Raw genomic sequence first — 15,885 nt, 5'->3', positions numbered from 1 at the left:
GAAAAAAGGTTTGCACAGAAGTGCAGGACAGACAACAGCCTTTTGCCCTTCAGGTCTTCTCCAGTAACCTCTGTCAGAGCAGATCCCAAAATAAATTAGATATATTCCACTCTGAATAAGCCTGATATGCCTTCTTTGGAAGTACCAAGCTGCAGCATTCACTTCACTTTAAACAGAATAGATTTATTATAAAAAACCCTTTTGAAATTATGTATCTTTATACAGTTATCTGGGACACAGAAGATAAGAGGTTTGTTCTTCCAGGTCTTAATAGCAAATGTTTCTAGTCACTCCTGAAGCCCACTCCACTTCCATCAACAACAAAATATCCTTAAATACATGCATTTTTCTGGGTTTTGAGAGGTCAAATAAAAACATGCAGAAACTGAGGCAATAAACAAAACTTATGTCCTTCAATTCTTCATAATTTGAAAATGTAATTATTAGAAATAACACAAACATACCAGAGCTAAGATCTTTGTAGAATTGTTGGCTAGTCAAAACCTGGGTAAGAACTGATCGCATTGCTCCTCCCATTTTGGTCAAGTCTTCTAGAAAGGAAACATGAGGCTCCAAAACCTGGAGGATCTTATGAAGGTCTTTCTCTGATGGCAGATCAAGAGCTGAAAACCACATAACAAGAATTTTTGGTGTAAATGTAATGTAATTTGGCCAAGACCTTCACAAGGCAGAACAGCTATGACTACCACAAAATAAATTAATTTATATATGCATAATGCTCTAAAATTCACATGTACATGTTTCAAGTTAATCCTGATTTAATTTTCTGGAAAAGCACAACACAATGATAGGTAACCCTTAAAACATATTTAAGAAGCTCTTCAGCTTCAAATCGTCTAGCCAGACCTAACTTGGTTAGGAAAAGATGCACAAAATTCAATGATATAAACTATAGATAGCATTCAGGCATTCATGTACTGTGTCTTCACAAACTGCAAAGCAATAGATGGCATCATGGTAAAATATGCTAGATACGTGCAAATTTAAAACATACCAGGCTCATTATACCCCTCTCTTAAGTGCTGAATAAGACTAAAGATGAACTGTGGAAGAACTAATTCTGACATCATCAACAAGTCTTTTGGGACACATGGAACATTCGAATTTGACTTAATTCGGTGTCGTTTACAAAACCTGTAAAACAGAAGAAAAATGTTAGCCAAGCACAGCAGAGTTAACATATACTAACTTTTTCCATTTTTCAGAGAGTATATACTTTTACATTAATGGTGGTACAGCAATGGTATTCTGAGATTCCAACTAGTATATTCAAACCCATTTTGTTTCTGAGTCCAGCAAATTATAAAGTTGCCAATTATTTTTCCCTTCTCAAAGTTCACATATCCCAGTTCCTTCCCATACACATTAGAAGCATCTTCCATTAAGCAATCAGAAAAGCACTGAATTCTTTATCAAGACATACGTCCCAATTTCTAAACAGCCTAACTGAAAATATCTAACTAAAAAAGCTCCTTTCCTTTCTATGAAAGTCAGACACTAGCCCGATTCTTCAAGTCCTCATTCAGATAATGACTTTTTAAATGTCTTTTGACATTTATAAAGCAACTTTCAAAAGTGTAAGAGTTTGCAGGATCAGTATTTATTTCAAATGTATAGCAACAAGATTAACTTGCCAAAGAATGATGGAAACACCCTGCAAAAACCATGCAAAATTGTTTTATTGAAAAAGAAAATAAACCATTCCTTTTTCATAGAATTCCTGTATGGTAGCAGTTGAGGCTTGGCTAATGCACAACGACATGAGGTTGAGCCAAACCCCATTAGAGCAGACAGAATGATTTCCCACTGACTTAGCATGAGCCTGACTCAAGAGCCACTACTTTACTGCTCCAAATTTAATTTTAGAAAGGACATTTACCAACATCAGAGTTATTTACCCATTTAAAAAAAAAAAAAAAAAACTAACAAGGAATAAAGAGTGTAAAAATACATCATACAAGAGTAAACATCACTGGATTCACTAGATTTTACCAGTAATTTTTCAACATAAAGATTCAGAAATGGATTCAGCCTTGCATATGAAAATTCTAAATTTATTTAAGTCTTCACTATATTTGCTATGCTGTATCTTCCAGAAGAAGCCTACTACTTTCTACAACATAAGCCTTTCTCCTCTGAGGACCATTAAAGTATCACCTTCAGGAGAAGAAAATAAAAGAAAGCCACAAAAGAAGTATAAAATGGGGGGGGGGGGGGGGGGGGGTGTGTGTGTGTAGCGTTAAGAAAGAGGATACAAGTCCAGCAATTAAGATGGCATCTTCACAAGAATTACTAGCATCTTCACAACTTTAAAGACTGAGAGCTTCTCCTTTGCCCTTAAACATTTGATATGACACTTTTTATTAAGAAAGGGTAAACAGGGACAGTACTAGCCAGATGATTTGCCATTTGTATATATAGCCTATCCATCCCTCGGGAGGGAAAAAAGTACTTTGACAGAAAAAACTCAGTGATGACTGACAACTTCATGTTATTTAATTCACAAGCAGATGGCTTTCACTTCTGTAAATTACATTCATCAAAGTTATGAAAAGTCATTCATTTTTTCACTTTTGTCATTCATTTTTGTCTCATCCACATACAGAAACCTGAACTGCCACAAATCATAAACCTGGCTTGATCTATGCTACAATATTGTACCTCATTTATCTTAAAGGTATTCGGTTTCCCCTTCACCGCTATACTTACAAGAAGAAATCACAAGTAAATAAAGACTTAAGACACACAAGGAAAGAATTACTATGCAGTGGATTTTAAAATCTTTTACTGGTCCCCTCCATATATTTTGCATTTCTCCAAAAGTCATTTTCACTGGATATGATCACAAGCTAAGGGATCACGGTAGCAAAACTCACACTCGATGTAATTTTGAATCCCAGCTTCTGCTAAGCACAAGGCTTCCTTCCACAGAAATGAAGCAGCTCTGCTCCCCAAGAAGACTATGCCAGCATACCACTTGTGAATCAGCCTATGGATTAATTATCCCAAATATAACATATCCTGTAGCTATAGGTTATGAATCATGTCTTCTCTTGAGATTCCCAAGAAAGCACTATTAACTTGCAAAGCATGTTATTATTATGATATTAATACAGGTTCTGGAAAATCAAGAACCACCCAAATTCAACTCACTGTAAGGAAACATCCTTTCATTGTCACATACAAAAGTTACAGCAGTTCCAGATAGGGAATGGTTTTTAGATACCAGGCCCTAAACCTTAAAGTAAAAATGCCAATATAATTTTACAAGATGAGACATATTCTAGATTTATGGTTCAAAGACTGTGGTATTAAAGCATTGTCCGCAATCAACATACTAGTGTAACTGTTCGTAACGAACAGCTAGAAATGTGTACATGGTAAGGAGCCCAGAATATGTCCTTACTGTATGGACAAGCCATTGGCCATACTGAATTTCAAGGGCAAGAATTAAGCTAAGCCACAATGATCCAGAAAGCCAATGCCTACATTTTAATATTTACAAATCAAGCTGAATAAATCTTACTGAGCCGAAATTTACAATACTCGCCCATGAGATTCTGTTTTATGCTGAATTATGGAAAACAATTCCTTTCACTGTATGGTATTTCCACAAGCCTGAAATACCGATACTCTGTTCTAATCAAGGCTCTGTTGCCTTTACAGTGCTATGCAGTCCTTCTACAAATATTGACCAAAATACCAGACAATGATTTGGAAGATCTTCAGAGTTAAAACAACAGCTCTTTTAACTAAAGAAGAGCCAGAATCCCAGACTGTGCCAGAGAAGAAACGAGCCTAAACTTCCTCTACAGGCAGAAAGGGACATCTGTGACAAACTTCTCCAATGGGCTACAGAGTCTCTGGACAGACAGCAGATAAAGCTATTCCATAATGAGTTCCTTCCACTTCTAAAAGAGCTTCCTTACCACAGCATCAGTTCAAGAATTGTCTGTCTACATAAATGTACATTTCAAAATGCTTCCAAGAGTACCAAAATAGGGATTTGATGAGCAACAAAAAGGAGCATTTTCCAAATCTCTCCTGGTAACATCAAGCCTCGGAAATGCACCACTTGGAGCAGGCAGAAGACTCTAACAGCGAGTAAAGAAAGGTGGAAGATAAGAAACAATTTTTTTCTGAAGAAGCTCAGAAATAAAAATAAGTACGGGGAAGAAGACTGACTAGATAACTGACAGATCACCTTGATCAAGATTTATTACATTATTTCAATATTGCAAAATACTTTCTCCAGTAAGCCTGTAGTTCCTATTTAATCTTTAGCACTTCATATTTCCTGTGCTATTGTCTTCCTTCTACATTTTTACTATTATACTAAAGTGAGCTTTAAGAATCGGAGCATTTCAGTAAGAGTGCCAATTCATTAACCAGAGACATTCAAGCCGTATCTCACTGAAGGTCTAACATGGAAGTACTAAAATACAGGTCTACAGGGAGACAAAAATCATCATAATTTTCCTTACTCTTTTCTCTGACTCAAAAGTATGTTCTCATTTTTGTTTTCTAGGCAGTTTCCTACCTTTGAAATTACTTTTTCACAAAAAGAGAAGGCTAATTTTAGCAAAAGGAGAGAATAACTCAGTAACTTGCAATTAAATAAAAACAGAGCTTTAACAAGCAATCTTGTCCACATGACTACAAATATAATTCCTGAAATTTCTTATGTTGCACTGAGATCTTATTTGTAAGATGTAGAACATTGTTGACATCTACATGAGTAAGGAATACCATGCATTATTAACATAAGCATCATTAACATCTTCTGAGCAACCTTCACTTTAGACTTTTCAGATTCATTCCATTCCCTCCTACTATTTTTGTCTTTAATAATTCTGCTATGAATTCTGAAAATGTATTTTAGAAGTGGCTTTAGGTAAAATAACTCCTTTCCCTTAGACTACAGTTTCACAACTGCTTAAATTGAATTAGGTCAGTCCTGCCACAGTTCTGTCTTCAGCCCTCTTATTTGTTCCAGCACTGGCACTCAATTGATCCTCTGTTAACCCAGCTCAGAAGCTAAGCTAGCAGAAGTTATTTAGTTAAAAAAACATTAACAAAATAATAAAAGAAAATTAACTGGGCTAGGTTAAATTCACCAATACTCATAAACCTGCCTCCTTGGAAATCACACTGACATCCCTGAATCATCCTGCCATCATCCCTTTCCTTGTTCACCTGACAGAGCACAAAACAAAGAACAAAAAATAAACAAACAAACAAACAAAACACATACACACACACACACACACACAAAACAACAACAAAAAAAAAAAAAACACACACCACAAAAAAAACCCAACCCAATGTAGGAGGCCGCTGTCCTGGCCAACCAGTACATCAGGTAGATACAAGGCTCAGTGTGAAGCCAACCCCTCCCCTTCAAAGGAGCGTTTTTAAACTTCCCCAGTTATTACAGTAGCTGATAAATGCCTTCAGTACCAGCCAGACCACACCTTTACAGCTTTTGAACATTTGCCCAGCCCTCCTTCTACAGTGTCTCAAGTTTCAGTTGCATTCCAGAAACTTGACATAAATTCATGCATACACAGAGAGACTATTTTTACCCTCACTTTTCTCTCACTATTTTGTCCCCTGCCTCCCCATGTTTAGAAGTCATTTGTTTTAAATTGGATCATAAAGCTGTCAAAAGAAGGCATCCCGTTTTCACAAGTCTTATAGTACTACAGCACTACGAGTACCTGACTCTGACAGAAGCTTTTAGGGACAAGAACCTGGGACCTGAGTGACAGGACCCAAATGTAAACCACTGGAAATCAATTCCTAAGCAAAGAAAATAAATCTTTACTTGACTCTTCAATTCAGTAAATCATATCTAAACTGAGCTTTTATTTAAGACATTACATACATTTCATACTGTATACCACATGACTGACAATGTCATATAATGCTTCATAAAGTATTCAAACAAAATCAGTACATTTTGTAAGTAAGAATTCAACACACAATTTAAAGAGAGTATGCATTTTGTCCCCACTGTAAAACTAACATGCAAATACTATTCTTATATACACTGAACCTACAAAATAGATGCAAGATGCAAAATAGTTTTTGAGTGATACAATTGTCTCAGAGTTCTTGTGAACTGCTTTTTCATCCTTTACATACTGGTAAAGAGTATTTAAATGGTTTTTCCTGCTTTTCAAGTTCATGTTAAAACAAATCTTAATTCAAAACAAAATACAATTTGCATAATCAGGATTAGAAAATTATCTTGATGAAAAGGGACTTTGATATATTGTAGCCTTGCTTTATGTAAATCTACTGTCCCTAACCAACAACAAACAAACACAATGGTAACTCTGAAAAAATGCAGAGAAATAAACTAACTGCTCCTCTGAAATTTAAGTTTTGCATTTCCCCCATACACCCTAGTAATTACATTTCAATAGTTAAATTCATTTCACCTGCAAAACAGGCTTCCAAAAGTGAATCAGTGTGGTACTGACTTCCTGGTCTGAGGAATGAGAGCTCTTCTGCTCTTTAAGAAAGCTGCAAGTTACAGAGGAGTTTAGATATAAAACTGAACACATGCATTTCTGCTATTAACAACTGCAATAAGAAGCAAAGCCAGCTGGAAAGATGCCAGTCTAACCCTTCTAACTAGGAAAGCTCCAAAGTAGAGACACTAGAGTCAATAGTGAAGGACAATGAAACATGGCAGGAGAATTATTGGCTTCTCAAGAAAACAAAACAAAACAAAAACACCTTTAAAGGACATCTTTCCAGTCTCTAAGCCTTCATGACAAAGCTGTCTGGCCAGGTTAGAAGGCTAGAAATCACAGATTAGACTCTTAGGAGTTATTCCAATCCTTGCAGCACAGCAGGAAGAGAGGCAGTGAGTCACCAGAAGCTCCCTTGGTGCTCAGTGCTATATTGAGCACCCTTCATCAAAGCAAGCTCTCCAAATCAAAGAAAAAGCAGACGGAGAAGCTCTGCAGAAGAGCATTTCTATTATTCTCTGTCTGTCCTCAAACGTAACCATCTTGTATAGTAGATAAAACGACAATGAGTTTCATCAGTATACAAGTACCCACTATCAATCAGAAACCGTAGCTTTGGAAGTTTCAGTCTCAAGACCTTAGAAATACAGTGAGAATGAGAAGGAGTGGACTCTGAGTAGAGTTGAAGCTGAGCCTATGTTTGAATGGACCCACAAAGTTGTCAAACTTGAGCATTCTGATAGACAATAGAGCAATTTAAGAGTAACACAATCCACTGCTGCAAAAATATTCTTTTTATAAAAAGGGTGGACGCACTGTAATTGCATCTAAGTACACCTTACATTTACCTAGTTTGATTGAAAAGCCTCAATTTACACAAAATTTTAAATGTATTTGTACAATAACAGACACACAGCTAACTTACAAATATAATACCCATTATCTTTGGTGCAGCTTTTTCAAGCATCACAGTGATTGCAAAGTGAAGCCCTTACAAGTTAAAAGGGCCTGAGTTACACTGTTAATGGCAATATTAAGATTATTAAAATTATCTTAATTCATCCATCTGCATGTATGAATATGGTCTCTAACCATTTTGTCCAACAGGAACTGCAGTCTTTTCAGGTGAGAAAAGGAACAGTATCTCTTAAATGAGCAGTTAAGGTACTATTTCGCTGTACTGAAGGAAGGCATTGACAAGAATACTCTTTAAACTCAACTCTAAAAAGCAATCTTCATGAAGGTTAACATAAAAGCCTACAAGAAAAATATTTACATTCAAAATTCTTTCACAGCATAGACTCTAAAGGTATCATCTATTTTTTTCTAGTATGGACCTAAAGATAGAAAAATTAAGATACAATGTATACTCTAGTTCTGAATGCTTAATTTCATCATTTTTAGATGATTTTTCAGAGTTCTTAGCCTTAGATATCATTCAAAAAGCAGAATTCCCAGCTGACTTCAAAAGTAGGTCTGAGACACAAGTGGATTGGCAAATAGAACCGAGCCCTCATCAGGACCATCTTTGCTTGGCCCTCACTTTTCCCAAACCATCACAGGCAATGTCCCTCACCAGCTGCTTTCAGAGTCCCACCAATTATCTACGTTAGAGCACATGGACATTACATCTTCTAATTAAAGAATAAAAATCAAGTTTCCAAAACAGAGTTAACAAAAATATTTTTCTGGCTAAGAAAATTTTCTCAAGAAAATTTAAACAGGTCAAACACACGGCATGTAATATTTTGGCCCAAATACTTCATCTGACAAAGTTCTAAGTGACTGTAAAGTGCTAAACAAATGTAAAAACAACCTTCATTTTATGAAGGTTTGAGTGAGATGTATGGATTTTAATAAAAGCTATGAACTTAAGCTGAAGATACTACTTTGGTCAGGCACCCAACAGGCAAGGTGAATTTATATGCAATTTGCAGTTTTCTTGGAAAGGTTTCATGCCGGAGCTATTATCGCTGCAGGCGCTGTGCACAAACTGAGAGATAAATCCTGATAAAGGCAACAGAGTTCATTATATAGTCCTTGTTATTGTAATACCCAAACAGCTATCTCTATTACTTCAATGTAAAGAAAATTCATCATATTATTTTCAAAGCTTACTACCAGAACCCTTTATAGAGGAGAGCATCTAGGATGCTATTATTTTAAATCACCTGCAATTGCCACATACCGTTCCAGGATTTTTTTTTTAAATATAAAATTCCTGATATTCTGCAAGAGACAGGGAAGAATGACCTGAACTCTGAATCAACCTATATTAATTATCATTAAGAAAGATCTGAGATAAAGTTCCTTAGGAATGTGTTCCTCAAACAAACACCCAAAATCATGTTTATTCCACTGCCAGCAGATCCATCGACAGCTCCATGTAGATCAGATGTGTACCAGACAAATAACACTCCACCCTGACATAGCAAACTTAGAATCCTGGACATCTGATAGTCTCACAAAAGGGATAAAAGGAACTTTAGAAGTTGCTGGGATCAAAGCAAAGGAACTGAAAATCAACACTCATTAGTCCAAATCTAAACAAGACTGTTTCCAGAGACCTCCAAAACACCAGTTCTTCTTAAATTGAATATATACCAAGGTATATTACAAAGCAATATACCAGTCATATGATAAAGAAGTCAATTTCAGACAAGGCAAGATATATAGCAGTCCTATCTTTTGAGCTCAATCTTCAGAGTACTGTTCTGTTCTTCAAACCAGACCAGCCCTATCAGCAAAAGCTTTGGGGTAGAACCATCATTTTAAGTCTGTTCAGTGACTAACACAGCAAGAGTTCAGGCTTCCAAATGTCTGAAGTTATGTATATTGATACATTTGAGTATCTTATTGATGCATTTGAAACAACTGCACATTATTCATGAGGCACGTATAGAGTACCTGACATCTAGTCAAGCCACAGTTCTAAAAGCAGTAATACAAAATTATCACTTTGCTGTTAACCATATGGAAAACATCACAGCAACTAATTTAGAGGCTGATGTTAGTCCTAATTAGAGACATTCTTAAGAGAAATCAAGACAGGCAGGTTTTTGAGCTGACTGTATGTCATGATGGACCTAATCAACACTGGGATCTGAAATCTTTTTTGCTTTCCAAGGATAAGACTCAACAAGAAACTCTGCAAAAACTACTGATTGTTAATGTGGAATCCTAAGCAGCGATACAAAATATTAAGCTTTTCGTCTGTGGGAGGAGGGGAGGAGGGCAAAGGGAATCAATTATTTATAAATGCATGGTAACTGTGGTTCTTTGAAATGATGTGCTCTTTGCTAATCCTAGTATGAACTCATGTACCTTGCATGTGGAAGAGCAGATAGTGGAGTTTTTGTTCTGAAGATCTGCACCCACCAGAAGCACATGACCATGTTTTTTTTCAGACCCTCAAGCCAGGCTAACAGGAAGTACAGCTCAGACTTCTCCGCAGTTCCTTCAGCCAGAAGTCCTTGGTAGCCCATAGGACTTCAAAAGCAGAGAAGCTGCATGGAGTTGATCGAGATCCTACAGAACACCATTTGTACCAGCTCAACAACCCTGAACATGAGGACGTTCTTATGTAGTTTCATAATGCTCAGAGGCTAAGCTCTTTGACAACATGTAGGGTCTCAGCCTGTTAATAAAGTATCTGTTTCAGCAACTTCTTGAAGAAAGGTCCAGAAGAGCACCCTTCCCTCCTTCCAGCTGCATTACCAAACCTAGCCTAGGTCTTGGAGAACTGAAACCTTGTTGTTTACTGTTAAAGAACACGGCTGATAGAGTCACACTGGAAGGGACAACCTTGAAGCAGCAACACACTATATGTATGCTAAACAGGTGATTCGCTGTTGCAAGACACTGCATAAAGTAACTACATAATCTGCTTAATGCCAATAAAATAGTTATTACCTGTATGTTCCAGAATCCAGACACAGGCAGATCTGACTTTTCTGATCTTAAGTGGATCACAGTTGCTACAATCCAAGATGATACAAGAGACCTTGCCCAATGAACACGCACAGAACACATCCAAAAGTAACTATTAATAATAGCTTTCTCAACAGCAAGCGTGTTTTTTTATTGTCGTTCTATTTGTTGAAGTTTTCTTAAGTCTAGAATATGAAAAAGGTCCTTTACTCTTACTTAGCAGCAAAAAGTAGAAGAAATAAAATATATTCCTCCATAGCTCCGAAGCAGCACAGCAAAGCCATTTCTATTCAAATGAGTTCCTGTAAGGAAGTGTCTCTGAAATGGGATAAAATAAGGAACCAAGTCAGAAGGAGGGAAAGAAGGATATGGGGACAGAGTAACAAAGGTTATCAATACAAGGTATCTACTATCCAAAATTTAGATTTAACTAAATCTATTTAATAATACTTACTGGGTGTAAACGTTTTAATGCACTATCACACCAGAAACAATTCTGAATAAATTAAAGCAGAAGAGAATAAACAGGCTATAAACTAAGATTATACTTCTCATATTTGTTGACAGCAAGAGGAGGCAAAGCTAATTTTTCAGCCTTTTCATAAGGGATCATGGTACACCCAGCAGATACATCAGTCCCCCAGAGGGACATAATAAATAAAAAATAAAAAAAAGAGAGAAAAGAGAGAGAGAAGTCTGATCTAGTGTGTAGCTCAGATAGAATCTCCATGAAACCTACACTGAAGTACACTCTAAGACAGAGCTAAATGTAAAGATAAGCACAGATCATTAAAGGCAGGACTGCAGAAAGCTTAGAGCTAGGTACCTGAAGGTGCTTTTGAACACACGGCAAACAACATCAACCTACAACAGTTACTTTTCTTATAACTATTGTTTTTTTTACTTCACACATGCCTATTGATAAAGAAATGGCCCACTGTCACAAGTGTAAATGGATAATTTCTTAGACCCTTTGATAAAAGTCATAAGAGAAGGCAGTGCTTTATGTCAATGGAGCCATTGGTTGCCATAACTACCATCAAATACACAGCAAACATGAATGCAAAAAGCCTGTTTAATAAAATTCTTAACCTGGCTTTTTGCCTTTCAGGATATGCAACCTTTGATGGAGATATTATTGTCTTTGTGCTGTAATGCAGCACTAAAACATCTGCTTCCCACATGATTAATTTAACAAATAAGTCAACACACAGTGAGGCATACTCAGAAACAGGACACGGGGGAATGAAATAGCCAAAGTGTAGAGGCTCTCTAGTATATCAGGTTATTGTCTACAGACTTAAAGCGGAATCAGAACAAGACGGCCTCAAAAACAAAATGGTACTCATCAGTAACAGATTACCGACTAGTTATGCTCTCATTATAACCACATGGCATACTGCTTTCTTAAAGCTTATTTTATAAACTATCAAGTTTCATTACAACACAAGATCATCTACCAACCAAAAAATATGCCAGTCTGAATTTCCACCTTTCCAACCGCATGGGGTTTTTTTTCCTCCAACAGATGAACTCACCTGCTGAACTATGAGCACATCTACTATAAATGCTTTCCAACTGAAGATTTTACCTTCTTCAAAACATTATTAATTATCTTTGATGGAGCTGCAAAATTTCATTTGCCCATGGCTCGATTCTGTATGGGAAACAGCTACAAACTACTTTCACCTACTGACCTATCATTGGATCTTAAAATCTATTAAACCTTGCCGCACCTAGAGTTTTTTAATACTCTGACAAGCAGCTATATTTACAAACTTAGATATTTTCTAAATTATATTCTGGCAGATCAGACCAACTGCAATTAACTTAATCATCAAACCCACTGAAATCTGGATTGGAATCAAAAGGTTCAAAAGTGTGACAACCTGATTTTTCTAAAACAAATGTAAATTACACAAGGTACCTACAGGAAATCAGCATCCATCTGTTACGTTATATTCCAGCTTCTTTCTACAAAGCCATCAGAAATAAAAAAATTGACACTCAGTTATCTCTAAAAAGTAAATTATAGATTTAATCAGTAACAAAAAATTAACACACACATCCTCATATCCAAGACCAAACCATCTCTAGATTTACATTAGCCACCCTAAAGGAAATGAAGATATTCCAGATGGTAAACTGGAGAGATTTCCTTTACAACAGATCAGTTAACTAAGAAGTATTCTTTGAGATGCATCAAATCAAAACACTCTGAACATGGAGACCAGATAACAAGAACCAACAAACTACTGTTACTATAACATTCACATACAGTATCTACACAAAATTTTATCTGAGCAGGCTGATGGTAGATAAAGTTCATAAGTAGGCTCCACATTTGATTCCCTTGCTATTAATAGAAATCTAGGCTGTGGTGGCCAAGGTTATATCGGGCTAGACACACTCTGGTTTCCTGAATCTCCCACAAAGTCCTCCTAACTTTAACATGTAAAGCATTACCTTTGTAATTGTGCAATTGATTTGTATATACAAAGTTAAAACAGTTTATCTAGACGTGCTACATTGAAGCAATTAGAGTCAAGGGGCAAAACTGTGTGCATGCTTGCACACATTAATGTTATTACATTGGTTTAAGCTTAACTTGCTTTGTCTTGCACAGCAAACAAAGTTCGTAGTTCACTTAATTGCATTGGCTAACATCAATTCTTTAGATTAGCAAGAGCGACCTTATGTTGAGCACAGGCACCCCATGTCCTGTCATGTATTGTCCTCCTGTACGTCCACAAGGACTGGAAAATCTACTTCTCAACCCAAGAGTGTTGTCTCTGAATGGACACTATGGAATTCTTTATCTAGAATGATCAAACTTCCTGAAGGGACTTACCTCACACACAAGACAATTTACTCTTGAATTCTACCGTTAAAAGTAATAATAACAGGAATGGGGAGAATATTCTTACTCCCTCAGGGTTTGCATTGGTTTATATTGCAAATTTAACAGCATTTTTTATTTCTTCTTTATTAAACCAGCTTTCTCCAAGAAGAAAACTGTTTAAAATACAAAAAAGAAAAAAAAAAACAAAAAAAAAACCAAACCAACCCACACTTGTGAAAAGGTATGAACTCCAGGATGAGAGCAGTAACAGAAAAAAGCATTTTAATATTTACCTAAAGGTGTTCCATTTGTCTGTGCTCTGTTAAACTCCTACCACTAAGAGGAGCCCTAAATCTATCCCACACTGAGCACTGCAAGAATCGACATTAAATTTTTTTCTTGTTTCTCAAGATCAAGGGGAACTGTTACGTCAGTGATACTGAGGGAAGCAGAATCACCAGAAGTTGAACAAGACCTGATAAAGAATGACTTCAGGACTAGCACCTTGAAACCACTGAAGATCAATGAAAACAAAAGGGAGGGAATCTACCAATAAGATTCCATGAAAAAGTAAGAATGAAGAAATGACAACGGCAGATAGTGAAACGATGGGGAAAAAAATGTAAGAACAAACAAAGAATGAAGCCACCCCAAGGCCTAAACCAGGAGAATGGTGACTACAGACAGAGAGAATTGGAGACATCAACCTTCAAGCAACAACAAAAAAAAGCAGAATTAGTGAAATCTCTAAATGAAAATGCCATAAGAGAAGGAATCTTAAGATACAGAGTGAGTGATGCAGAATTATACATTGTAAATGTTAAAAACATGGAAGGAACCAAGGAAAATGTTTTAACATTTCTATATGTTCCTAGCGTTTTCTGCTAGGTATGCCACAACTCAGTATTTATAAGGAAGAGATGAGACGGCTCTTATGTGAGCATGCCAGCTCACCAAGGCCAAGACAATCAAGACAGAGGCTATTCTAGAAGCCTCACTCAAGCACTCCAAACTGTCTTCTGGTGAAGTCTTTGGCTCTCTGGTGAATCAAGAGGAATACAGGGAGCTCCAAAAAGACACCCAGTTGTGAAATTTGAAGTTTACTGGCTAGGTATCACCTCCACCCAATAACTGGTTGGCCGATCTTTCCTTTCACAGTTGAGTACAAAGGGAACAAAGGAGGGTATAATGAGGTACCACTTCCTCTTCTTCTGACCAGGTACTTAAGTCTGGCCTCCAGCAGGTCTGCACGCTTACAGAATACGAAGGACATCTGACTTCCCCGAAAACCCTGCCCAGTTGTACCCATCCAAGAATTACCAAATTCCTCGATTTAAATCAAGCTGAGAATAACAAAAACAGAAGGCAAGATGGACTGCAGACTGGGAACACACACAAAAAAATGGCGCTCTCTTACTCAATCTGTTCATTTTGGCATATTTGCTCACGCGTAGCCCAAAACTACTTGGGCACACTTCACGGTTAAGCTGTGCTAGGCCGAGGCACCTGGCCGGGAGCTGACAGGGAATGCCTCCCGTGCGCCCGCCCTCACCAACTTTCCGCAGGCCTTGCGCTCGGTGCAAGGGCAACGAGACGTGCACAAGCGCCCTCAGAAAAAAAGGCACACGCACATCAACAAAGAAGGCAGGCACCTCGCCGGACCCCCGCCGGCGCTGGCGACCGCGCAGGATGGGCTGCCGCCCCCACCCCCCACCCCCCCGCCTCTTCCCTCCCTCCCCCCCAGGCGCCGTTGCCACATTTTCCACAGCCTACTCCGACCCGCGGCCGGGCAGGGACGGCGCGCAAGGCGACCCCGCCGGGCTCCGCTGCCCCGCGTAGCGTTCCGCCGGCGCGCAGGGGCAGGCGCGGAGCCGCTCCGGCCACACCTCCGCCCGCCGGCGGGGAGGCCGCCGCGCCCGCGGGGCCGCCCCCGCCGGCAGGTGCCCGCCCGCCCCGCCGCGGCCGCCCGGCGCTCACCCGGCCTCCCGCATGACGTTGCTGTCGCCGCAGTCGCAGGCGCCCCCCGCCTGGCTCCGGAACATGTTGTAGTCGTGCCCAGCGTGCTCGCCCTGGTGGAAGCACTCGGCGCACAGGCTCATGCAGGGCGAGATCCCGCACGTCCGGCACCGGTAGGCCACGAAGTTGGCCGTCCACACCAGGCCGCACAGCGTGGCGGGGTCGTAGGCCCGCACGGCTTGCACGAAGCTGTCCCACGCCTCCCCGCCCGACAGCAGGCAGCGGCACCACTCCAGCGCCTCGGCCGCCGCCTCGCCGCCGCCGCCGCCCGGGCCCGCCGCCGGGGCCAGCACCCGCTCCAGCAGCGCCCGCAGCTCGCCTGCCGCCGCCGCGCCGCTCTCGCCGCCCAGCGCCTTCTTCAACTGCGCCGCCGTCGCCCGCTTATCCCGGCCGCTGGCGCCGGCCCCCGCCATGATGGGAAACTGAGGAGCCGTTACGGCTGCGCCGGGCTCCCGGCTCTGGGGCTCCCCCCGCCGCCCTCTCTCCCCTCCCAGCGGCGCCTCCCTCTCGCGATAGCCGCAGAACCGGCGCCCTGCCCGCCGCCCAGCCCGCTCCCTCCTCCCGACACTGCCTCTCCCCTCCCCTGACATTTCC

General features: G+C 39.5%; 1 protein-coding gene across 5 annotated transcripts in view; it reads right to left on the bottom strand.

Annotated features, from left to right (window-relative positions):
• UBR3 (ubiquitin protein ligase E3 component n-recognin 3) overlaps window positions 1-15,881 on the bottom strand; it is a 118,485-nt gene extending 102,604 nt beyond the window's left edge. For all 5 annotated transcript variants that reach the window (XM_042784293.1, XM_042784294.1, XM_042784295.1 and 2 more), the window contains exons 1-3: window positions 15,253-15,881; window positions 1,016-1,155; window positions 465-623 (exon numbers count right to left, since the gene is read on the bottom strand). In XM_042784293.1, coding sequence (XP_042640227.1) covers window positions 465-623; window positions 1,016-1,155; window positions 15,253-15,881 — 928 coding nt within the window. The remainder of the gene's footprint in view (window positions 1-464; window positions 624-1,015; window positions 1,156-15,252) is intronic.
• Window positions 15,882-15,885: the final 4 nt, after the last annotated feature.

Source organism: Tyto alba, unplaced genomic scaffold, assembly GCF_018691265.1.
Source record: "Tyto alba isolate M040663 unplaced genomic scaffold, T.alba_DEE_v4.0 Super-Scaffold_7, whole genome shotgun sequence".
NCBI classification, from domain to species: Eukaryota; Metazoa; Chordata; class Aves; order Strigiformes; family Tytonidae; genus Tyto; species Tyto alba.
This window is presented reverse-complemented; position numbering and strand designations above follow the sequence as displayed.